The sequence below is a fragment of the Aphanomyces invadans genome (assembly GCF_000520115.1).
Source record: "Aphanomyces invadans strain NJM9701 unplaced genomic scaffold supercont1.15, whole genome shotgun sequence".
Classification (NCBI taxonomy): domain Eukaryota; phylum Oomycota; class Saprolegniomycetes; order Saprolegniales; family Verrucalvaceae; genus Aphanomyces; species Aphanomyces invadans.
The window spans coordinates 581408-603047 of NW_008580160.1; the positions used below are offsets into that span (position 1 = coordinate 581408).

General features: G+C 56.1%; 6 protein-coding genes across 10 annotated transcripts; 3 read left to right on the forward strand and 3 right to left on the reverse strand.

Annotated features, from left to right (window-relative positions):
* The first annotated feature begins 1898 nt into the window (after positions 1 to 1898).
* Positions 1899 to 5121, forward strand: H310_07790 (hypothetical protein). Its single transcript, XM_008873286.1, has 5 exons — positions 1899 to 2881; positions 3145 to 3401; positions 3484 to 3603; positions 3671 to 4144; positions 4354 to 5121. Exons 1-5 carry the CDS (start codon positions 1951 to 1953, stop codon positions 4948 to 4950), a joined length of 2379 nt encoding a protein of 792 aa, XP_008871508.1. The 5' UTR covers positions 1899 to 1950; the 3' UTR covers positions 4951 to 5121.
* On the reverse strand, positions 4947 to 7800 carry H310_07791 (hypothetical protein). Of its 5 annotated transcripts, XM_008873287.1 has the most exons (8): positions 7534 to 7800; positions 7342 to 7476; positions 7246 to 7299; positions 6912 to 7178; positions 6488 to 6859; positions 5966 to 6441; positions 5702 to 5836; positions 4947 to 5649 (listed from the first exon to the last, which is right to left on the reverse strand). In XM_008873287.1, the coding sequence occupies exons 1-8, from the start codon at positions 7786 to 7788 to the stop codon at positions 5217 to 5219; spliced, it is 2127 nt and encodes a 708-aa protein (XP_008871509.1). In that variant the 5' UTR covers positions 7789 to 7800; the 3' UTR covers positions 4947 to 5216. The 5 variants fall into 5 exon arrangements, with proteins under 5 accessions (XP_008871509.1, XP_008871510.1, XP_008871512.1 ...); XM_008873288.1 differs by having other exon boundaries at positions 4947 to 5836; XM_008873290.1 differs by having other exon boundaries at positions 6912 to 7299.
* Positions 7801 to 8027: 227 nt separating this feature from the next.
* On the forward strand, positions 8028 to 15556 carry H310_07792 (hypothetical protein). Its single transcript, XM_008873292.1, has 5 exons — positions 8028 to 9136; positions 9202 to 9417; positions 9463 to 15096; positions 15140 to 15379; positions 15430 to 15556. The coding sequence occupies exons 1-5, from the start codon at positions 8078 to 8080 to the stop codon at positions 15502 to 15504; spliced, it is 7224 nt and encodes a 2407-aa protein (XP_008871514.1). The 5' UTR covers positions 8028 to 8077; the 3' UTR covers positions 15505 to 15556.
* Positions 15557 to 16226: 670 nt separating this feature from the next.
* Positions 16227 to 16927, forward strand: H310_07793 (hypothetical protein). Its single transcript, XM_008873293.1, has one exon. It carries the CDS (start codon positions 16236 to 16238, stop codon positions 16866 to 16868), a length of 633 nt encoding a protein of 210 aa, XP_008871515.1. The 5' UTR covers positions 16227 to 16235; the 3' UTR covers positions 16869 to 16927.
* A 239-nt stretch (positions 16928 to 17166) lies between these two features.
* On the reverse strand, positions 17167 to 18732 carry H310_07794 (TKL protein kinase; the record flags this gene model as incomplete). The annotated part of the gene is made up of 2 exons (XM_008873294.1): positions 17167 to 17851; positions 17900 to 18732. 2 exons carry the CDS (start codon positions 18730 to 18732, stop codon positions 17167 to 17169), a joined length of 1518 nt encoding a protein of 505 aa, XP_008871516.1.
* Positions 18733 to 18826: 94 nt separating this feature from the next.
* Positions 18827 to 20520, reverse strand: H310_07795 (TKL protein kinase; the record flags this gene model as incomplete). The annotated part of the gene is made up of 2 exons (XM_008873295.1): positions 18827 to 19487; positions 19814 to 20520. The coding sequence occupies 2 exons, from the start codon at positions 20518 to 20520 to the stop codon at positions 18827 to 18829; spliced, it is 1368 nt and encodes a 455-aa protein (XP_008871517.1).
* Between the last annotated feature and the right edge of the window lie 1120 nt (positions 20521 to 21640).

Consider the following 21640-nt stretch of genomic DNA (forward strand, 5'->3'; position numbering starts at 1 on the left):
TATATCCGCACCTCGTATTCGATCCAGCGGCTAAGATATGCCACCCTGTGCAGGCTTGTCGACAGAAGTTACTCGTTCCAACCTTTCACAAGCGTGGGCGCTGTGGGGGGTTCCTTTGATCTTGCTATGCCGACCAAGGGAGACAGCGAAAGAGTTGGCGCAATTGAGCCAAGATGGATTTTCCCAAGACGAATATAATCGCGAGACTCCACGTATATATTCCCTTGAAAGGGCGGGATGCCCAGTGATAACGTCGACGAATTGCGGAGTACAGCTGCGCCGTCCTTGTCCACAATTTGCAAAAGTTTCGCCTTGCGCTCCCTCGCACGGCGGAAGATACCTTAATGGCCGCACGCCCATGAGGCCAACGGCTTTGACGCGAAAATCGTTAGCATTACTAAAAATTTCAACACCACCGCTCCCCTGCTCGGATGTGATTTACCCGTTCGCGTCGCAATGCCTGTAAATAGCACAAGTTGTTGTTTCGCACGTAAGTTGGCTGGAGGCAACTTGAAATCGGCATCGCTTGCCTGTGCGAAAAGGTCGATCGCTTGAAAGCGATGCCAACGAGTTTGAGGGCGTCCGCATACCAACCTCCGCCATGGGCCGAACTGTGCCTGCCGCGTAAGCCAGCCTTCTTGCACCTGGTCTATCGCAGTTCTTACCGCCGCCGTACAGTATGACCAGCCCAGACCTGTTCCTTTTACCCTTTGTGTGACACCAGTGAACAGGACATCCTGCTATCCGAGGAAGTGGGGGGGGCACGTACGAGCTGGTCGTGAGCCGAGCTGCCAAGGAGCTGCCCCAGCGCACGTTGCACAACCATCGTGGGGAATTGGGTAGCGTGCCCTTGTAGCCCGCATGTGGAAGGCACTCCGTCCGGTCGTGTGAGTTTAGAATCCACATTGAGATGTCCGATGCTTCGGTGGCCCAGCCAATTCCTCCTATATTCGAGATGGCCAAGTTGCGTGCTCCTGTCATAGTTCATGCATGTCGTGTTTGGCGATGGTTTCTGGCCATTCTCTCTTTGTGGTCCCAAGGGATCGGACTCAATGGGTCCACGCGCCACTTAGAAGGGTTGGTTAAGCAGTTGCGGCTGCAAGTGTGAGTCGCATACCTGTCGTTGCGTGAGCTGCAGAGCCAAACATCTACCCGCGTTCGAATGCCAACAGTCCATACCTACTTGGCCATGATTCCATCAAGCATGGCACACTTGGCATGGAGGCTTCCACCATGTCACAAGAATCCATACATGTATAAGGTTGTCAATGTTTCCACGCCAGCCTTTCCTTCCAAGCAACTCACGAGCACCCATCGGCAGTGTACCTCCGATAAACACAACGCACAGAAGAGTCCTCAGCATGATAGACGGAGGGCGGTAAGTGCCGCCATGATCGTGGCGAAGAGGAGGTGGGCGTTGGTGATGAAGCACGGTCTTGATCCAGGGAAGTTTGACGAGGTTTGAGGATGGCAGCAGCTGACCGAGAGCAGCTAAAGTGCACGACTGGAACCTGTACTCGACCGCCATCGTGCGATTATGCATTGGTTGTAATGCTTCAGACGTGGTCAACGCCGACGATGCTGCATGCACACAGAATCGTCACACATGGAGGATGCTTGTGCAAGCACTTGGCCCAAAGCATCGTGCATGCATCTACCCCTCAGCGATTGAATGAGGCGCTGCTCTTGCGAACTCGGGGAGGCGGCACTCTGGCGGAGTTGTTGGTGGCATGGGGGGCAAACTACTCGCCCTGTTAGTGACAGGTTTGAGACCATCATTCGACTTCACCAGCATTCCATGTGAGCCGGATAATTAGGTGATTATCCGGAACTCACCCGAATATTTAATGATTGATGGCATGTATTGAGATAGATTGTTTGAATATTATTTCGCGTGACGATCGCCGAGCACACCCACAACACGATCACCACCGAATTGGCCGAATCTCGATGCTTCGGGTAGCACTCCACACGGCCCCGCGGCGAGCGGTGGCGACGGCCTCGCGCGGACATCAACACGTTGCTGCATGGGACCATCTCTACCGAATGCACGCGACGGCGCTGTCCTCGTCCGACTCGCAACGCGATGAGTCGAAGCCGCTCAAGTTGCAGCCGCTTGTCCCGCCTACGTTGAACGCGGTGTTTGCACACTCGCTCGGATTCACAAATGTCCCTCGCCACCCACGCTTGATGCAAGCGCGCTGGATGAGCACGGACGCGTCAAAGAAGGAAGCTGTAGTGTCCAGCGTGTTGGCCCGGCGGTCGTCGACCCAGCGCGTCGCGGCCCACGAAGATCGGTTGGACAAGGCTCTCGAAAAAGTCGGCGAGCGCGGGTTCCAAGTCAAGGACTTGCAGAACCTCGACCAAAAGGTGAGTGCAAAGGCGTTGGCGCTCATCAAGTCGACGCCGTCGCTCGTTGTGTCGGGCGCTGCCACCGTCAAGGAGTGGGTTCGCATCATCGTCAAGGAGCCGGAACGCGCCCGCGCTTGGTTGAAGCAGGTGAAGGAATCCATCAACCACGAACTCAAGCACTACTGGGTCGGCACCAAGCTTTTGTACGCGGAGCTGTCGACTTCGACGCGCATCTTGCGCCGCATCCTGAAAGGGAACGCGTTGACGCGTCGCGAGAAGAAGCAGCTCCAACGCACGGTTGCCGACCTCCTGCGTTTGATTCCGTTCGCGTTCTTTGTGATTGTGCCGTTCATGGAGCTCGCGCTTCCGTTCGCCCTCAAACTGTTCCCAAACATGCTCCCGTCCACGTACAAGCACGCGTTCCAACGCGAAGAAGACATGAAGCGCCAGCTCCAGCTCCGCGTGTCCCTTGCTGAGTTTTTGCAGGAAACGGTCAAGGATGTGGTGCAGACGACCCACGAAAGCGAAGGTACGACGACGGCAGCCGCGACAACGTGGGTGGGATGGTCAAGTCGTGCTTCGTGTGCGAGAGTTGTTTGGACGGGCTTGGTTGCCTCGACAAGCATTCGACTTGGAGTGAATGGGTTGGCCTAGACGCGTGTGCAGGCAGCCCGGTGGGTTGGCACGTCGTCGTCGAAGCGACTGTGTGCGCCCAGTTTGAGTCTCGATGGACTTTTCCAGCAGTCGACCACTCAAGACAGTAAAGTGCACCGACTGACGCACGTTTTGTAGGTGTCGCAGAGGAGAAGCGTGCGACGGCGAAAGAAGTGATGAGCTTTGTCGAACGCGCGCAGCGTGGGGAGCAGCTCACGAGCGAGGAGACGCTCAAGATAGCAGGTCTCTTTAACGACGAGATCACGCTGGACAACATTTCGCGCCCGCAGTTGGTCGGCATGTGCCGGTACATGGGCGTGAACCCGTACGGGAACGACAACTTTTTGCGCTTCCAACTGCGCATGAAAATTGCTGCACTCAAGAAGGATGACCAGGTAGGTCGCGTCGAGAGGGCGCGCGGCGGCTGATGGCTCGACAACGGCCGTGTGGACCATGCGAATTGACCAAACTGGGTAGCAAATCATCTGGGAAGGCCTGGACTCGCTCGACAAGGAAGAGCTGCAAATTGCATGCATGGAGCGCGGGATGCGGGCGACGGGGTTGTCGAAAGCCGGCTATGTGAAGCAAATGAAGCAGGTATCGGTGGTCTCCACTCTCGAGGTCTTGTCATTTCTCATGCGCGTGGTATCTCGATGCGGAGTAGTGGCTGGATCTGTCCATCAATAAGAACGTGCCTGCGTCGCTGTTGATTTTGTCGCGGGCCATGAACATCACGTCGGTGGAAAACCCCGAGGCGGCATTGGCGGCGTCCATGTCGAGCATGGATGAGGAGCTTGTGACGGAAGTGGCGCTGGCGGCCAAGACGGCGGCGGCGGCCGACTCCACCCTCGAGAAGATGCAGCTCAAGGAGCTTCAACTCGAATCGATTCGGTACCAGAACGAAATGATTGCCGACGAAGAAAAGCTGCGCGAAGAAATGAAGAAGAAATCGGACGTGGATGCGAAGAAGAAGCAGGTCGACGACGAAGTTGCGCTCGAGAAGCAGCAGATCGAAGAGTTTGTCGAAGCCACCATCGCCGACCGCGACCGCGTCAGTGAAGTGAAGGCTGCCTTGGCCGACGCCGCCACCCCCATCGAGCGCGTTTCGGTCGTCGAGGCCGTGCCGATGCAAGTTTTTGTACGTACAAATGCATTACCTCCTTGGAACAACCAGCTAAACCACCACCACGATGCATCCATGGGTGCTGGGTGCATGAGTCGCGCACCCCTTGTTGCCCCTGGAATGCACATGTGGTTTGTTTCCGTGGCTTGTATGCGTGTTTGATTCCCTTGCGTGAAAATGCCACCGATCTTGTGGTGCAGTCGATTCACGCGCCATTTGGACAGGAGGACGAGCGCAAGCTAACGTTGGAAGAAGTGAGTGCATTGGAGACGCTCGCGTTCAAGTCGATCGTGGAGAAGGAGCGCCAAGTGATGGCCAAGATGAAGTTAGACAAGAGCGTGATGGACGTGCAGGGGCTGCTGGCGGCGGGCCGCATTGGCGCCGAGAAAGAAAACAAGACGGCGGACCGCATGCTCAAGAAACTCGACTCGATGCTGCTCAAGCTCGAAGTCGAACTGGAGCAAGTCGACAAGGACGTCGGCGACCGCCTCAACATTTTGGATCGCGACAGCGACGGCGTCGTGGACGTGACCGAGTTCAAGACGGCCGTCATGACGATTCTGCGCAAAAACAAAACGGAGGAAGCGGCCGAGTGGATCGTGGACCAGATCGACGAAGACAAGGACGGCAAGATCTCCCTCGACGAGCTCGTCAAGTGGGTGGAGCAAAAGCGCGACTTGCTCGAAGCAACGGGCGAGCTGAGCCCCCACCGCGACGAAACCCTGGACCAAGATATCCTCAAGGAAGTCACAACGTTGAAGCGAACAGAGAGCAAGAAAGCCGCTGCCGTCGCCGCATCCGACAAAATGACCCCCGCGTAGAATCGACTTTGGTAAGAACGTTAGATGCCACGGAGACATGCACGGTGATCGCGACTTCGCCAACATACTTGGGCAATCCATTGCTTTTCAACGCCGCTTGGCAACTCTACCTCCACGACTCGACGGTCGTCCATCGATCGAATCGTGCGTCGAACGCTGGGACGACGACAGGGCCACGGGGTAGCCGCTGCCTCTGCTCTATTTTTTCAATCACTCGCAGCATCGTCCTTGCCGAATGACGATGCACAAACCGACAGGACTTTGGTTTACTCGTCGCAGAGGACCCGCGGTCGCTTTGTCTTGGATGACGTACATGGTTGAGCGAGACCGATCTGTGGGGCCTTGACACGCATCAGGGCTGCGACGGCGACATCATGCAGCGCGTCGTGGTCGATGCTGTCAAAGAACTCGGCTATTTGGAGCCTTGTCCAGGGTAGAGAAGGGTGGGAATGCACAAAGCGATGCATGGCAGGTCGTTGCCACACTTGGCTGGGCAGCACGTTGAGTTGAATGCTGACCGTGTGGCGAACGAGATCCACGTGATGGATGAGGTCGGCCTCGTCCATGGCAGCGTCTGGTAGCCACACAATTGAAGGACACGCGTAATCGCCGCGGAGAACCTTGGCGGCTAAGTAGTCGGCTGCCAAGTACGCGTGCGTGGCGTATGGAGTGATGGCAAAGTCCCATTTCAACACATGGCTACGCCATCGACACATGTGAAATGTTGGAAAACGTCGCTGTTTGCACGCACAACATCGTTAAACGCAGCAGCCATCGCTCGACTGCGAGTCGTCGGCTCGCCAGGCTTGGATCGCGGCCAAATGCCCACTTGGATTTCTTGGCCACGGCTTCGTCCACTACTTGTTTCAGTGTAAATCGCTTCTCCCTTGCAAAAACACTCCGCCGTCAGTACAAGGAGTTGAGGGAGACCACGCCAGCGGCATACGTATCAACGCGCGATGAACTCGCGCATTTCGTAGCCAGGCCGCGTCGAGATATCGCGGGGTGGACGTACGGTGTAGCCAGCCACTGCAGGACTTGTTGGCCATATGTGGTCGCCAAACCGATTGGAATCGTGTCGGTGCCTTCAAACGTCGTTGCCGACGCTGTGTGAATCGATTCGCACACGTCACAGGCATGCCGACACGGAGTGTCCATCGTTTCTCCAAAGTAGGCTGCCATCAACTGGTTGCGGCACTTGTTTTGTTCATTCAGGCAGTACTCGACCATCGCGTCAAAGTTTCGAAGCCCGTCGCGCTCGCTGTGGACCAGGGCGGCGACGCGCGGCACATCCTGCGGTCGGAAGAAGAGCACACAATGGGCAGGGAGACCGTCGCGGCCGGCACGGCCAGATTCTTGGTAGTACCCTTCCAACGACTTGGACATGGTTGCGTGGATGACGAACCGGACGTCGGGCTTGTTGATGCCAAGACCAAACGCTATCGTGGCAACCATGACGTGGATCTGGCCCTGCACCCACTCGGTGTGCACCTAAAACCAACTTGAGCACGACTGACTCAGCCGGCAACAATGTTACGATGTGGCGATCTGGCGCCCATGCGTGATAGAATGCAGCTTTTACCCCCGCCGCTTGAAGGGCTGCCGCCACCGTTTCGGTCTCCTTGCGCGTCATGCAGTATACGATGCCGGACGGACACAAAGACGAGGTCGGGTCAAACGACTGGACAGTGTCGACGATAGCGGCTATGGCTGTGGCATCTTTGTCGGGCTTGATAGCAATCGAGTACGCCAGGTTGGGGCGGAGAAAGGTCGAGTGCAGGAAGGTGCAGTGTGGCATTTCCAGGATCGATTTCACGTCGTCGATGACGGCAGGCGTAGCCGTGGCGGTGAGCGCGAGAATGGGGACGGTCGGGTACTGCCGCTTGAGCAGGCCCAGTTTGTGGTAGTCCTATCGCACACACCACTTTGACGAGAAGCCTGTGAAGGTGGAGAAGCGACACATGTCGAAAGTCGTGGCCCCACTGGCTACAGCAATGCGCTTCGTCAATGACAAACCGCTGGAGCCGCGATGCCGCGTGCGCTTTGTCGAAGCGAGAGAGGAGCAGCTTGCTGTTGGATATCTTCTCGGGTGTGACAAAGAGCAACAGAAGTGGCGGCGACGACGGATTGACCATGCGGGCGTACACGGCGCTGGCTTCCTGTCGTGACGAGTCCCCTGTCACCGCGACGGCCGACTCGGGACCGAAGAGGTTGCAGAAGTGCATCACCTAGGCGTAAACGACGGTTCCACGCGGTCGCAATGCAATAGCGCGATGGAAGGTGGATTTGTCGAACCTGGTCGTGAATCAAGGATATCAATGGCGATACTACCACGGTAAATCCGAGGTCCTACGACGGCTCATGACTGACGTGATGAGGGAAGAATCGTACGCGTTCAAGGATTGCCGGGAGCTGGTAGCACAAGCTTTTGCCGCCGCCGCTGCGCATGATCACAAACGTATCCTTCTGGGCAAGGGTAGACTCGACCACCGCTTCTTGCAGAGGTCGAAACGAGGGGAGCTCGAACTGGAACAGCGTCCACGGGGTTAGATCCGTCGAGTCATGCAGCAAGGCAGTCGTCACCTGTGTTCGCAATGCATCCACAAGCTCTGCTGTGGTGAACCGACGCGGTGGGTGCGCTGTCGACCGCGTTGCACCCTCGCCATCGTCCGACTCGTCCGAATCCAGAACGACGACTTCTCGCGCCAGTGCTTGCTGCTTCCGAAGGAGGGTCAGATCTCGTTCTACTTCAGCTTGCCTGATGAACAAGAGTTGAATTTCGTGCTCAATATCCTTGAGTTGTCCTTCCTTGGCGGCAATCGCTGCCTCGACATCCATCACACTCACGCGACAAGTGTTTTATCACTTGTTTGGAACACTTTCAAGTTCATTTTAAATCCATTTAGAATATATATATCTTGGTTTTTTATCCGTTCGAAACATTCCTGGATCCATTTAAAATGGATTTCAAACATTGCTGTTCTGGTTCAGGATTGGCCACATTCACGTTGTTATAATAAATTGTTGTTTACAAATCTCAAGTACTGGAATTATAACAGCGAAGGGGGATTGTCACTCTCGGTTTCTGCCGCAGACGTTCTTTGCAAGCCGTATCCGCCGCCGGGCCATGAACGAGTCGGTGGTGGTGCCCCGTGGGGGAGAGCAGCAGCCCGTGAACTCGTTCGCGGACTTCCAGCGCAATTGCTACCTCCTGGAGAATGTACTCGGTGACCCGACGACAGATCCGCTGCCGAGCTTGCACACACTGTGGACGTGGATCGACTGGGTAAACCGTGGTCAAGGCACACCCAAGCACGACGCACATCTCTTTGCGGTATGCCTTCCCCGTGTTGCGAATGGTTTGTTGCGGCGCAGCTTCAACTTGTTCCCGGACCACCACGACATTCCGCCACAGATCCTGCACTTTCTCAAGGAGTACGTCAGGTTTGTCGTCCAGCGCATGCAGCCTGGGACGGAACTCTTTCCAACGTACTTGGACGCGATCCACAACATTTTGAACCCGAGTCACCTCTTTTATCAATGCCATGGCCTTTCTGCATCGCCCATTTCCGAAATCGACAACGACGATTCGTCGAGCACCACTCTATTCGAGTTGCCAAGTGAAGGCGCTATTGGCACGATTGTCGACGCATACCGGCCGAACCATCGCACGTGGTACGAAGCAGTGATCATGAACTACGAAGCAGCCCAAAACCGAGTGTATGTGGGCTTTTTTGGACATGACAGTGACGGCGACGGATGGATCTCCCTCGACAGCTCGGACATTGCACGACGTGGGAGCATGGCTGGGGGACGTCGGGGCCAAGGTCCGATTCGTGTTGATTTGGACGAAACTATTCCAGACGAAGCCGATCCATCGTCGGCGTATGTGCATTGGACAGGCATGTCGACGTCGTCGATTCCGCTAGCAATCCCTCGAGCGCGTGTGCCTGTTTCGCATTTCTTCATCGACCTCGTGAATGCGTTTGGGTGTGTCGGTGGGTTTCATATCCTGCCAATGCTCAGCACGTCCCCCAACGACGCGTCGTCTTCGACCGTGTCGATTGCCGTGGCCACAACGTCCCTCTCGCTCGTTGCGAACGTTGTGCCGTGGCTCACTCGGCCGTGGGCAACTGCCATTGTGTCGCAGTGCAATACCTGGATCCAGAAGCACATGAATTTCCTGGTAGGTCAACGATCGTTGCTGGTTCGAGTCGCGCGCCGTGTACGTTGTCTTCACCTGTCGTGTAGGAGCTTCGACCGGTGACCAAGCCCATGCTGGACACGCTGTATGTGTCCGTGAAGAACTTGAATCGACGGCTCCATTCTCGCCACGACGCGTCCGAGATCGCGGACGCGGTGCTCTTGCAAGTGTGCTTGCAATGCTTGAACAGTTCGGTGTTGGAGATTCGCTTGCATGGCCTCAAGTGCCTCACGGACTTTATCTCCATGATCCGCCAAGCCCAGGTAAGCGCGTGGCTGGCGATCCATCTGCCGACCACAGCCCGCTAGATTCATCCATTTGGTGTCAAGTTTGTCCAGTCGTTTGGTCCCAAGCACGCGCCTGTGTTTGGTTCGACGACGGTAATCCATGTCAACATCACCGAGTCGACAACCAAGGCCGACTTTGCCGCGTGGTGCGCGCATCACCGCGTGCTCCATATCCTGTGCGACTCGCACGAACAATTGATTCGCCGGTCGTCCGAGCTCCTGCGCTTCCTGTGTGATGCCAACGCGTTCGACTTGGCGTCGTTGCATGTGATCTGGCAGGCGATTTTGTCGAATGGCCCAGACATGCGCGCGAGTTTGTTTTACGTTCTCGAGTCGCTTGCATCGTACATGACGGTCCCGGTGTGCACGGCGCTCTTGGACTTGGTTGCCAACCACTTTGGCGTCACAAGCATCCACGTGCTGGGGCTCCTGGGGGCGCTGGCAAAATATGCCCCCCTCGACAGCGTCGATGACGACGATGACGACATGCAAGTCGCGACGGGGGGCAGTGGCTTCTTTGCGTCGCCCAACCCGTTCGTTGTCCGCTGCTCGTGCCGCCACACGGCGCTGCAACTCCTCTGGTCCACCATGCAGGACACGTCCGACCCGAGCAAGCGCGCGCTGTTTGACCATGCCAAGTTGCAATTCCAAGACGCGATCAAGGCCAACGTGGACGAAGACTACGAGGAAGAAGGGCAGTGGAACCCGGTCGTGATGGGGTGTGTATCGTACCTCCTCGAACTCGTGGTCGAGAGTCTCCGGAGCCACTCGAACGTCCCGCAAGCGTTTGGCATCGTCGGGTACGTGTTGCAGCTGTTTGAAGATTCGACAAGCTCGACAAAACGAACGACGATTGCGGCCGTGTTGGAGGCCCAGGGGATGCTCCAACTCGTGCTGGAGGACCTCGTCCAGTTCAAGACGGTGTATGCCCCGTTCCACGGCATCCCGTATCACGTGGATGCGTCGTCGGACTCGGCCGTTCTCGCGGCCGTAAACGCCGACTTGCTGGCCCACGGCAGCCACGTCGACTTTGTCGATCATGTGAAAACCCGACTTGGATTTCTCTCGCTCTGGCTCAACATCCAGCCGACGCTCGCGTGGTCGTTTGCCCAGCTCCAATTGATGTGGACCGCTCTCAACGCCAAGGCGACACTGACGACGGAGCGCACGATGTTTTTCAAGTGGCTCACGACCAATGCGTTGCACTGGGACGTGCAGAATGTGACGTTTGTGTTTGAAATGCTGCTGGGCGCGGACGCGTTTTTGACGAGCCCGGCGCTGACTCCGCTGAGCCTACAGTGCTTTCTGTGCTACTTTCGCCTGGTGAACCACCACCGCCAGCTCCTCACGCTCGACAACGTCGCGACCGTCAACACGCAAAACCAGTTTACGATTCACGCGCTGCCCTTGCTTGGCATGCCGACGCTGTGGACGATTCTGTTGCGTGGGTCGTCGAGCGTTGTGTTTGTCCAAACGATGAAATTCGTCACCCTCCTCCCGTTCAAACTCGACCCGACCCTCGAGCCGCTCAACTTGCTCGCCGACGGCCTCGATTACTTGGAGTCGGCCGACGCGACCGCACGCAGCCGGTGCGTCACAGTCTTGGCCAGTATCATTGGAACCGACGAAGCGTCTGCATCCGCGCTTGCAACGGGTCAATGGGTTCCCCACGGCAAGGCGTCTCGCGGCGCGCCTCTCCACTTGACCGTGAACAACAGCATCAAGTTGACTGCTACCAGTGGCCAGCGCCTGCCCCTGCAAGTATACGCGCATGACACAGTGCTCGAGATGCAAGTGGCTGTGGCGCGCATGGTCGACAGTGTCCCGCTGTCCACGAAAGGCCTTCGTTTCTTCCGCATGGGGAGTGAAATCCACGAACTCAGTCGATGCACGACCCTCGTCGAAGCCGGGTTCAAGGACGGCGACACGGTTCTCGTTGTGTACAGGCCAAACGTACTGCTGTCGCCGCTCGTGACGGCCGAGAATCGACCGGCGGTCGTGTTTGAGCCGCGACTTGTTGACGTCTTGATGCAGCTCATCCGTGAACACGACACGAAGGAGGCGTGGGAGCTCCTCATGCGACTGCCAACGCCAGACTCGATGGTCGACGCGATTCGCACGCATGCCGACGCGTGGACGACCCTGTTGTCGTCGCACCGTGGCGATACGACTGCTGGTGGCGGTGTGTCGGTAACTCAGCTGCTCTACCGCGTCCAAGTCCTGGAAAACTTGATCAACGATCACGATGGCACGGCGATGCTGACGACGTTTATCACGACGGACGGCCCAGCGTGCATTGTCGACCTCCTCCTTCGCTACTCGTCGCCGATGGACGCGGCGGAGCCGTCGCAATTCGTCAAGTACCTCCTCAAAGAAGTCACGATGGTGTGTCTGCGCCTCCTCATCACGTTCTTGGGCCACTCGTCGACATACAAAGATTTTGTCGTGCCCAAAACCCACGAATTCGACCCGGAACATGTCAATATGGACATTCCGCTCGTGTTGGAGCTCGTCCTGAGTCCGTATCGCGACCCAAAAGCGAGTCCATTTGTCCGTGGCGCTTCCAGCACCGCCATTCACGATGCCACCGACGACGACGAGGCCAAAATGTCCAGGCAATCGGTCCATGACCATGTGGAATCGCTCGTCCAGAGCATGAATTACCCCGCGCTCCACGCGGCATGCAGCTATCTCCTCCTCGACGCGCTTCAGGAAGACATGTTGTCGGAGGTAGCAACGATCGAAGCGGGTTTGCGCATGTACCTGATCTGTGCGTCGTATTCGCCGCTCTTCCGCACACTCCCCGCGGACGTTGTGCGGCGAATGTTGACGAGCTCGAGTCGCCGCATTCGTCACCTTGTCACCCATGCTTTGCTCGTGCTCACGCTTCGTGACGACGATTCGATGGAGCTCGATCCGGTGCGATGTGGCGCTGTCGCGCAGCAGCTCTTGGCGCTGGCAGAGTCGCCGTTGACCGGCCCCCTTCCGCTGCAGTACTATACGCTCTTGGGTTTGTTTTTGTTCACGTCCAAGGCCCACGAGGCGCCGCAAACGCTTTTGGACTTGCACCTGCACTTGCTCAGCCAAACGCGACCGCAGTCTTCGTCGTCATTCTTGACGGACTCGTCCACGCACCTCTTTTCGAGCGACGTGCAAGAACCTGTCCTCGGCCTCTTGTTTGTGTTGCGCTGTCTTGTTGCGGGCTTTCCCGAGCTCCAAACGTTCCAGCCGAACCTGCTCATCCAAGTTTGGTCGCATTGCTTGATGTCGTACCCGCCGTCGTCTTCTTCGCCGGGCGTTCATGGGGCGGCATCGTGGCAACCTCGGTGCACGTCCGCAACAAGTCGCCAAGGCGCGTTTCGCCTCCTCGTCGACTTGGCCACGTACCCGTCGCTGACGGCGGACGTGACCAACGGCAACTTTGCGTTTGTGTTGCAGCAGCTTCCGCGCCTCGTGCATGCCACGGGCAAGCGATTCTTTGACGACTGGGAGTGGAGCTGGGACCCGCATGCCCAGATGAAACCTGTGGGCAACTACGTCGGCCTGCGCAATCTCGGGTGCACGTGCTACTTGAATTCGACGCTTCAACAGCTTGCGATGACGCCCCGCATCCGCGCGGCCGTGCTCGGCATGACGGTCCACGACTCCGACCCGCCCGTGTTCAAGCAGATCCAGCGCGTCTTTGCGTATCTCCAGGAAAGCCAGCAAAAGAGTGTCGACCCCAAGCACTTGATTGCGTGCCTCACGGACGAAGCCGGTGGGCCGTTGAACGTGATGCTCCAGCAAGACGCCGAGGAGTTTCTCACCAAGTTTTGCGACGGGTTGTCCGAGTTTTTGAAAAAGGCGGCGTGCCCGCCACTGTTTGGCGGGACCGTGTGCACGCAACTGGTGTGCCAAGGGGGCTGCCACACAATTCGCGAAACTGCAGCCACGTCGTTTGTGTGCATGACCGTCGAGGTCAAAGGGTACGATTCGCTCGTCCAGTCGCTCAAGCAATGGTCGGAAGGGGAGGTCTTGAGCGGCGTCAATTGCGACGCGTGCGGGTCAAAGCAGGACACGATGAAGCGCGACTGCATGGACAGCCTGCCCCACACGCTCTTGCTGCACCTCAAGCGCTTCGACCTCAACTTTGACACGTTCTTGCGTGAAAAAGTCAACGACGAGTTTAGCTTTCCACTGACACTCGACATGTTTCCGTACACCAAGGCGGGGCTGCTGCAACGCAGCCAAGAGAACGGTGGCGGACGGGTCGCCCCCGGCGACGCAACGTACCACTTGGTCGGGTGTGTCGTCCACATGGGCAGCACCGAATCGGGCCACTACTACTCGCTCGTCCAAGATCGATCAAACGGGGCATGGATCGAGTTCAACGACGAGCACGTGAGCTCGTTTGATCTCAAGCACCTCGAAGCCGAGTGCTTTGGCGGCGCCGACCGCAGCACCCCCGACCAGTTTGGATCGGCGACCCACCTGAACACCAAGAGCGCCTACATTTTGGTCTACGAGCGGCGCGACGACTCGACGGTGCCGGTGGTCGCGGTCCCGTCGGCTGTGATGGCCGACCTGGCCGTGGAAAATCAAGCGTTTGTCCAAGCGTGTTATGCGCACGAACAAGAATTTCTCTCGTTCGTGTGCACGCTGCTCGAGCACCTTGCTGTCGAGACAACGCGCGAGTGGAATCCCGACATGCTTCATTGGACATTTCTCGACTCGGCGGTCCACTGCATTCCTCTGTACGCACGCGCATTCACGGCGTCGCCGCTCCCGCTCGTGCCGCTCTTGATCAAACACATCACGTGCCCGACGTTTGCCACGACTGTCCTGGGGCACTTTGTCCAGCACGTGTCTCTGCTGCTTGACCTGCTCCTCCACTGCACGAAAACTCCCGTTCGCGCCGACTTTTCCGCGCTGCTTCTGCACCTGTGTCAACTCGTCATGGAACGCGACCTCGCGGCACTGGACGCCGACCTCGTCGCCCGCGACACTAACACGGACACGGCCGTGTCCACGTCGCTCCTTGCACGCCTTGTCGACACGATGCACATGTTTGCCATGATGGATGACGTTGTCGGCCACTGGCGCCACATGCAAGAGTGGATGGCGCTGCTCCATGGCCTCGCCCAGCTCCATCCGACACTCCGCGACCTGCTCCGGTCCCGCAAGTGCGGCATGTACTTGCTCGATATGTACTTGGGCGACGTGAGTCCCCTCATGGGCAAACAGTACACGGCATACTCTCGCAAGCGGTTGCCTAAAGTCCTGCCGCCGTCGGCGCTCGTCCTGCCGTTGACGATTGTCGCGCTGCTGTACCACGACCAGGTGCACACGGCCGTGGACATCGACACCCGGTCGTGTCTGCTGCTCAAGCCCCTGTACGTCAAAATGTTTGACCATGCCGACCACGCAAAAGCGTTGAGCAGACTCCTCGTCCACTGGAGTCGCGACTGGGAAGCGTACACGATGTCCGTGATCAGCGTCGTTGGCGACGTCGTCGGCGGCCTGAACCCGTATAGCACGACGCTGTCGGGGCTCGTGTATGTCTTGGATGGGTTTTTAAGCCTCCGCGACTCGCTGCAACCCATGCGCATGGAGCAGTGGTTTGACGCCATGTCCAGGCACATGGAAATCCTCAAAAGCGCCCAAGCGCAAGCCCAGGTACTTTGTCAAACTTGCCTAGTTGCCTCATGTCTTGACACAGATTGTGGGGGTCATGCTGTTGCTGGGCACACGCCACCCTCAAGTCGACGCGTGCTTGGTGTCGCACTTGGATACGTGGGGCCCTTGTGCTGGATCCGTTGTGGGGCTCATGGCCAAGCAGCCTTGGTCGCTCGTGGTCGAGCTGGCGGACCAGACGAATGTCGAATGGTCCCATGGACGAAGCTTGGAGCGGATGACGGAACTTCTGTTGGAAAATGGCCGTGGATTGGAGTGGCTCGAGGTACAATTCAGTAGCTGCCACGGTCCGTTTACACGATGGATATGATGTAGGTGCAAGACGAAGCGGCCGAGTCGTTCGACGATGCCGACCCGACGGCGTACATGTGGGACCCCACATTAGATTGAGTGCCAGCTCGGTGAATATGATTGCATTTTCACGTTCATGTGGGCAACGGCGCGGCCTGGCCCCGATCCAGGACAGCCACACATGCTCGAATCTCGGCAAGAAATGGGTGGCTGCTAGCAACTGTCGCATCCCATCGACGTCCTTTCCCTGGTGCTTGGAAACTTCAACATAAAATATTGGAGGTTTCGCCGTACGGATACGAGCGGTGTCGATCACGCCTGGTCAATAATATATTGATTCCATAGTTTATACAGAGGAAATTTACATCATAGATATATATTGATATATACCATATTCTGATTCGGGCCATGCAACCCGAGATGATGTCCAAAGAAAAGGCGACTCCATCGCTGTCCAAGTTGTACGATATATATATATAAATCGATTCGATATGGACGATTGTACCCCGTACAATCGTTGGAAGGAGTGTATTTTTTTCACCAATTTATCCATGGCCCATTTTCATATGTGCCAAACCTTGGTTCAAACGAATTTCAATTGGACCGGTGTCGATGACATCCATCACGAATCGAGGCCGCGGATTGGTCCGTGGAAGGGCCAGAACCTCTGGAAATGTATATTTTCATCCGTCGACCGAATTTAATGTGCAGACAGGCGCCGATTGACTTGGGATTTGTATGAACAATTGACGAAGTCTGTGATTAAAAATACGCCCCTTCAGCACCGAGTTGGCGCAGACAGTTCGATCACAGTCGAATTTGCGACGGCCATGGCGACGCCGCGCCCCTCGAGCCAGTCGACCGCGATCTCCGACTATCTCGACGACATCCCTGCCATCATCGAGTACATTTGGTGCGGCGAGAGCGTCGGCCTCAAGCTCGGCCGACATACGCTCGTCAAGACTCCCCCCGCGATCCAACACACGTGGACTAACGGCGACGACGTGAACATTACGCTCGCGACCGAGTTTTACTCGAAGAAGGTTATCGTACGCCGCGTATCCAAGCGCGTATTGTCGGGTGTTCGACCCAAGTTTGTCCTCCATTCCATCAACGGTGCTCCGGTGCGAATGGACAATTTCAACGAGATGATGGTGGTGCTCAAGACGGGCCATGCAGCTGGCATCCCCCAAGTGCTCGAGTTTCAGCCCAACCCGATGCCTGTCATGGTGATATACGTGCCTGAAGGCGGCGTACTCGACCACGCGGGCGTGACCACCGAGTATGAGCTTATGACGATCAACCATGTCAACGTGACCTACTTGACCCTGGATCAAATCGGCCGCATGCTGCACGAGTGCACGAAGCCATGCCACTTGACGTTTGGGTGGACCTTGCCCATCGACTCCTCATGCGACGTACCGCTGGCGATGCTCACCGACGACGCCACAGTCAGCGTCTAGGCGATCCATGGCTGCGTTGAGTTTCTATTTAATTCTGTTCGAATCCACTGTCGTTCTTCGAATCACGGACGTCTTGTCGACTGGGACTACCCGCGCAGCGGAAGCGTAAACTCTTTCAGCGTGGAAAGTAGTACGCGAGCACGCGAATTCTCTACCGCCAGTCTGGTTGCGCAAGGGTCGTCGCCCTGGCGATCGACGAGTTGCGCCGCGTGCGGCGGCACGTCACCGCACCCCCAGGACGTGAAAGCTACAAACACATCGGGCGAACAGGACGCTGTCCAGTTTCCTCTTGGTGGACTTAACCAATCCATTGGTTTAGTCTGTACGAAACTTTGGCAGCAGACGGCCGCACGGCTGGGTCCACCGCCATGCAGTCACGACCAAGTTGGACAAACCAGGGCGGGCAGTCGAGTGCAAAGGCAGGCTGCAACGACCCGGCCATGATGCCAGACAGGAGCGCCGCCTCCGACAGCGGCTTTCCGCTGGGGGTGCATAGGTCGTGATAAGGGGGTTTCTCGGTGCAGAGCTCGGACAAGAGCACCCCGTAGCTAAAGAGGTCGGCGCTATCGTCGTAGTGGCCGTCCTGGAGAACCTCTGGAGCGGTGTAGAGCTGCGCGCCGACGCCGGCGGTGACAGTCATCCCGTCAAACTGGATTTCACGGGCGTGGTAAAATCCCTGGAGTTTGGCGACAAGAGGCTGGTGTGCATCGCCGGATTTGAGCAGAACGTGGTGCGACGACAGGTTCCGATGGAGGACTTTGGTCTCGAGTGAATGCAAGTATACCAGCGCGTCGACGACATCGAGAGCGATCGACAACTTGGTGCCCCAGGACAGTTTTTGCTGTGGAAGTTGCTGGTTGCTTGCTCGGAGCAGCGCATCTTGCAAGTTGCCACCATCCATGTACTCGGTGACAAGCGTCAAGTCGGCCGCAAACTTGCCCCACCACACACCCACAAACTGGACAATGTATGGGCAATCGAGGCTAGACATACAAAGCGCTCTGTACAAACTACATGGACATGGTACGTACGTGGAAAGCAGCTTCATCTCGCTTACAAATGCATGGATGTGCTGGATGTCGCGGCACGTCTTCAGCGCAACAGCCCTGCCCATGTAGTTGGCACGGCGGACGTCAAAGGTTCTCCCGCGATGCTGGAGAGAACCGTCGATGATGAGGTCCATCCGACGCACTTGGTATAGGGCCAACGGTCCGAACTCAACTCCTGCTTCACTTAACAACGTTGTACTGTGTGCAGTCGACGATGACGATGATGCCATGGTGGATGCTTTGATCTGTTTGGCGCTGCAAGCGTGATCAACAGCAGTGTTGGCGGCGCTCGGCTCTTCCTCCAACATGACAAACCCGCCTGTGTCTAGCTTGGTCTGACTAGAGCGCTTGTGATGCCGCCACAACATCGCGCCAACCAAGAGTACGACGATGACTCCTGCGACAATAACGACGACTACAACGGTGGAAGAGGACGATCCTACGGACGTGGGAGTGCCAGTCGAACCAGGAACAACGGGTGAACTCGATGTCGCTGGAACAGCTTGACCTGACGTGGCCATGGGGCGCACGGTGGCCCGCACGGTTCCACACATCGAACCAAAGGCTCGCATATCCACCGACTTCCCCGTCGCGACATCCACGATGGAACAAACCGTGTTGGATAAACCGAACGTAATTTCGTGGGAATTGATGAACTGTTGGCAGTCGGGGTTGGTGCAATCTTCTCGTTGCATCTGCGTCGAGTTCACCTTCTTGTCCCAGAGCGTCTTCAGGTACGCGCAGGGCTGATAGACTTCAAAGTTGGCACTCGTGCGGATCGAGCTGAAGGCCGCGTCGCAGTCGAACGCTGCCATCGTCCTACCGCCGTCGTGGTTTGTGTTCTGGCATCAGATGGTCCGGATAAACTGAATTAGTTGATCCAAAAATCTAATTATCCGAACAGTGTAGTCAAACAAGACCACTTTCTGGAGCGTCCTTGAGGCCCTTGCGCAGAGCGTACGCGACGGCGGCGGCGGCGGGCCGGTCGTTTGCATCAAAGGCCAGGCACTTGGCTCCCAGCTCCAAAAACCATGCAGGGGATTGCGTCGCGTGAAATGTGGGCCGCAGATCTCCAGTCATGACCCTCGATATGATCGAAGCGTCCGTGAGCGACAGATCGGTGTACGGAACAATCTCGGTGCTGAGTTCCGCCAAGATCACCCCGAAGCTGAAGATATCGGCAGACTCCGAGTAGTGTCCGTCCACAAGCACTTCTGGCGCCATCCATCGGTACGTCCCAATGCCAACCGTCATCGTTGCGTCGTTCGTTTCTCTCGCCACGCCAAAGTCTGTGATTTTGGCACCCGCAACCGAGTCCAGCATGACGTTGCGTGACTTCAAATCGCGATGGATCACTTTTGGGTCCAACGAATGCAAATACACAAGACCTTCGGCCACATGCAGCGCGCATTCGAGCTTGTCGCGCCACGAGAAACGATGCGACGTTGCGTTCGCGTCCAATACGCTTCGCAGGTCGCCACCGTCCATGAATTCCGTCACGAGCATGATCCCAGACGGCGACTCCTTCCACGTCACCCCAATAAACTGAACGACGTACGGGCATTCAATCCTATGCATCCATTGCGTCAGCGAGCAAGGACAGTTCATTCCATGGCACGCGCATCCATCATCATCACACATGATCAGCTTCAACGGTATATCTCCACCAAAATTCGGCATGCAAAATCTCAAGTGATACAAAATCTATCCAATGCAATGGAAAATCCATGGGAAAAATCGCAACGGCCGCCTAAAGTGATACAATTGAAATGCGAATTGATCGAAAGTGATTCTTTCCTCCCCAAGCCATGCAACACCGACGAAAACTGCAACACCGACGAAAAATGCGACACAACATCATGGCGAATGTCCTCCTAGCAGCACATGAGCACGTACTTGGACAGGAGCAAAATCTCCCAGATGAAAAACTGCACGTCTTGCGCAGAGTTCGCCAACTTGAGCGTTTTCACGGCGACCTGTCGGTCCTTGTACCGGCCGAGCAGGACTTCGCCAAACGCTCCTTGGGCCAGAGGTTTGATAATCTCAACTTGCTCAAACTCAAGGTAAAACGACTGCAAGTCGTACAAGTTGAGCTCGCCGGAGAACGTTGGGCAAGACAGACGTCCATACGGAAAAGGTGCTTGCGGTGGGGTTGGCTTGGCGTCAGCAGGAGCCGCCACGTACACACCGTGGAGATCATCAGGACGGGGGGTTGATGCGAGCGAGAGTTTTCGGCGACGGGTCTTGCGTTTCACGATCAGGATTGCAGCAACGACAGCAACGACCACGAGGACGCAGCAAACTGCGATGACAATGGTAACCGAGTTGTTAGAAGACTCCGAGGTAAGGAGTTCAAGATTGCATCCGCGAGAACTCTCGTTGGGCTTGAACACACACCCAACTACGCCTTGGGAAGTCAGGACTTCGGTCAGTTGCTTGCATACTTCGCCTGATGCGCACGTTGGTGGAATGAACCCGCTGTTTGGGTCCAACTGGGCGGCAAAGGCCTTGATCGAGTCGCATGTTCGCGAAGGAGGGGTCAGTCGAAGAAGCAACGTGCTGAGCTTCTCAAGCAGTTCGCATGGAGCTGACGGCGCTGCCATGCTCGCCAGGTTGTGCCGTCGGAGTAACGTAGTAGCAAGTTGACTGAACGCAAACTTTCTGCCACTTTGGATAGGATTTCCCTTAAATCGGCATCTACAGTTGACTCGACGTACACTTACGACAGACTGAAGCAGAAAAGGCTACGCTTTAAATTCAGGTGAGGGCAGACAAAGACGTGCTCCTGCATCAGAAACATTGCGTCTGGAAGGCCAGATTAGAGCCTGCAGCTCTAACGAGCGCTAGCTGAAGCTCGTGAGGTTGCGAACGGAAGGCGTTTTGTACATAGTGTGGGACGATTCCTATTTAAGGGAATTATCTTCGTCGGAACAAAATACGAAAAAGAAATTGACCAATCAAATGAATAGAAGCACTTTATAAAACCAATCGAATCATTTTCTTGAATACAGAGAACGACGGAAATCCTTCCCCTGTAGTACTAGAGAAATATATTGAAACTTGTAGAAGGCAATGATATTTCGACGTTGGGTTATGCTGGAAAGTATACAGTATTCCATAAGCATTTCAGGCTGATGAGGGCTGCGTTTTCATTGGCCAAAAATTTGGAATTTTGACAGCAATGAACAATGAATGCTCACGACCAAGTGAAGAGTACTGCAGAGGAATTTCTTCCACATCGGCAATCATTCGGTGTGTCATGGCCAGCCTCTTCTCGGCCAAGGACACCACTGATTTTTCACGGAGCCACTTGTTGGTAGGTCAGATCGCTCTTCAGATGGCCCCACGTCCACAGAGGGAAGCGACCAAGGACATTGTCCCGACAACCATAACATAACGTTAGTTGTATTTTGTCTTGATGTAGCAATTCTTTCTGTCAATTTTATTCAGTACATAGACTGAGCGAGTCTTGCAATTTGGGTAAAAACTACGTACAACGTCACGTTTTCGCTGCTGGCAAGCAAGAAACATTCTACAACGAGGGATGTTAGCGCATTTTGTTGGAGCACGTCAGAAGTCATTCTCAATCATTTTGGCGCGAAATTGGCTCTCCCTCTGTCGTGTAAAACAACGCACTGAAGTATATCCTGTTGTGAGTGAGAGAAATATCACCCCAAGTGCAATAATCTCGCAGAATGTGCATTTTAACTTCATGCTTGACCG

Excerpts from the sequence above, each read along its gene's own strand:
- H310_07791 (XM_008873287.1), bottom strand. The coding sequence starts at position 7,788 with ATGGATGTCGAGGCAGCGATTGCCGCCAAGGAAGGACAACTCAAGGAT. Across the intron at positions 5,837-5,965 it reads CTGCAGTGGCTGGCTACACC|GGAGAAGCGATTTACACTGA; the intron begins GTACGTCCACCC and ends TGTTTTTGCAAG. Across the intron at positions 5,650-5,701 it reads CTGCTGCGTTTAACGATGTT|CCATGTGTTGAAATGGGACT; the intron begins GTGCGTGCAAAC and ends TCGATGGCGTAG.
- H310_07793 (XM_008873293.1), top strand. The coding sequence starts at position 16,236 with ATGGCGACGCCGCGCCCCTCGAGCCAGTCGACCGCGATCTCCGACTAT.
- H310_07790 (XM_008873286.1), top strand. The coding sequence starts at position 1,951 with ATGCTTCGGGTAGCACTCCACACGGCCCCGCGGCGAGCGGTGGCGACG. Across the intron at positions 3,402-3,483 it reads CACTCAAGAAGGATGACCAG|CAAATCATCTGGGAAGGCCT; the intron begins GTAGGTCGCGTC and ends CAAACTGGGTAG. Across the intron at positions 3,604-3,670 it reads ATGTGAAGCAAATGAAGCAG|TGGCTGGATCTGTCCATCAA; the intron begins GTATCGGTGGTC and ends GATGCGGAGTAG.
- H310_07792 (XM_008873292.1), top strand. The coding sequence starts at position 8,078 with ATGAACGAGTCGGTGGTGGTGCCCCGTGGGGGAGAGCAGCAGCCCGTG. Across the intron at positions 9,418-9,462 it reads CCATGATCCGCCAAGCCCAG|ATTCATCCATTTGGTGTCAA; the intron begins GTAAGCGCGTGG and ends ACAGCCCGCTAG. Across the intron at positions 15,097-15,139 it reads GCGCCCAAGCGCAAGCCCAG|ATTGTGGGGGTCATGCTGTT; the intron begins GTACTTTGTCAA and ends GTCTTGACACAG.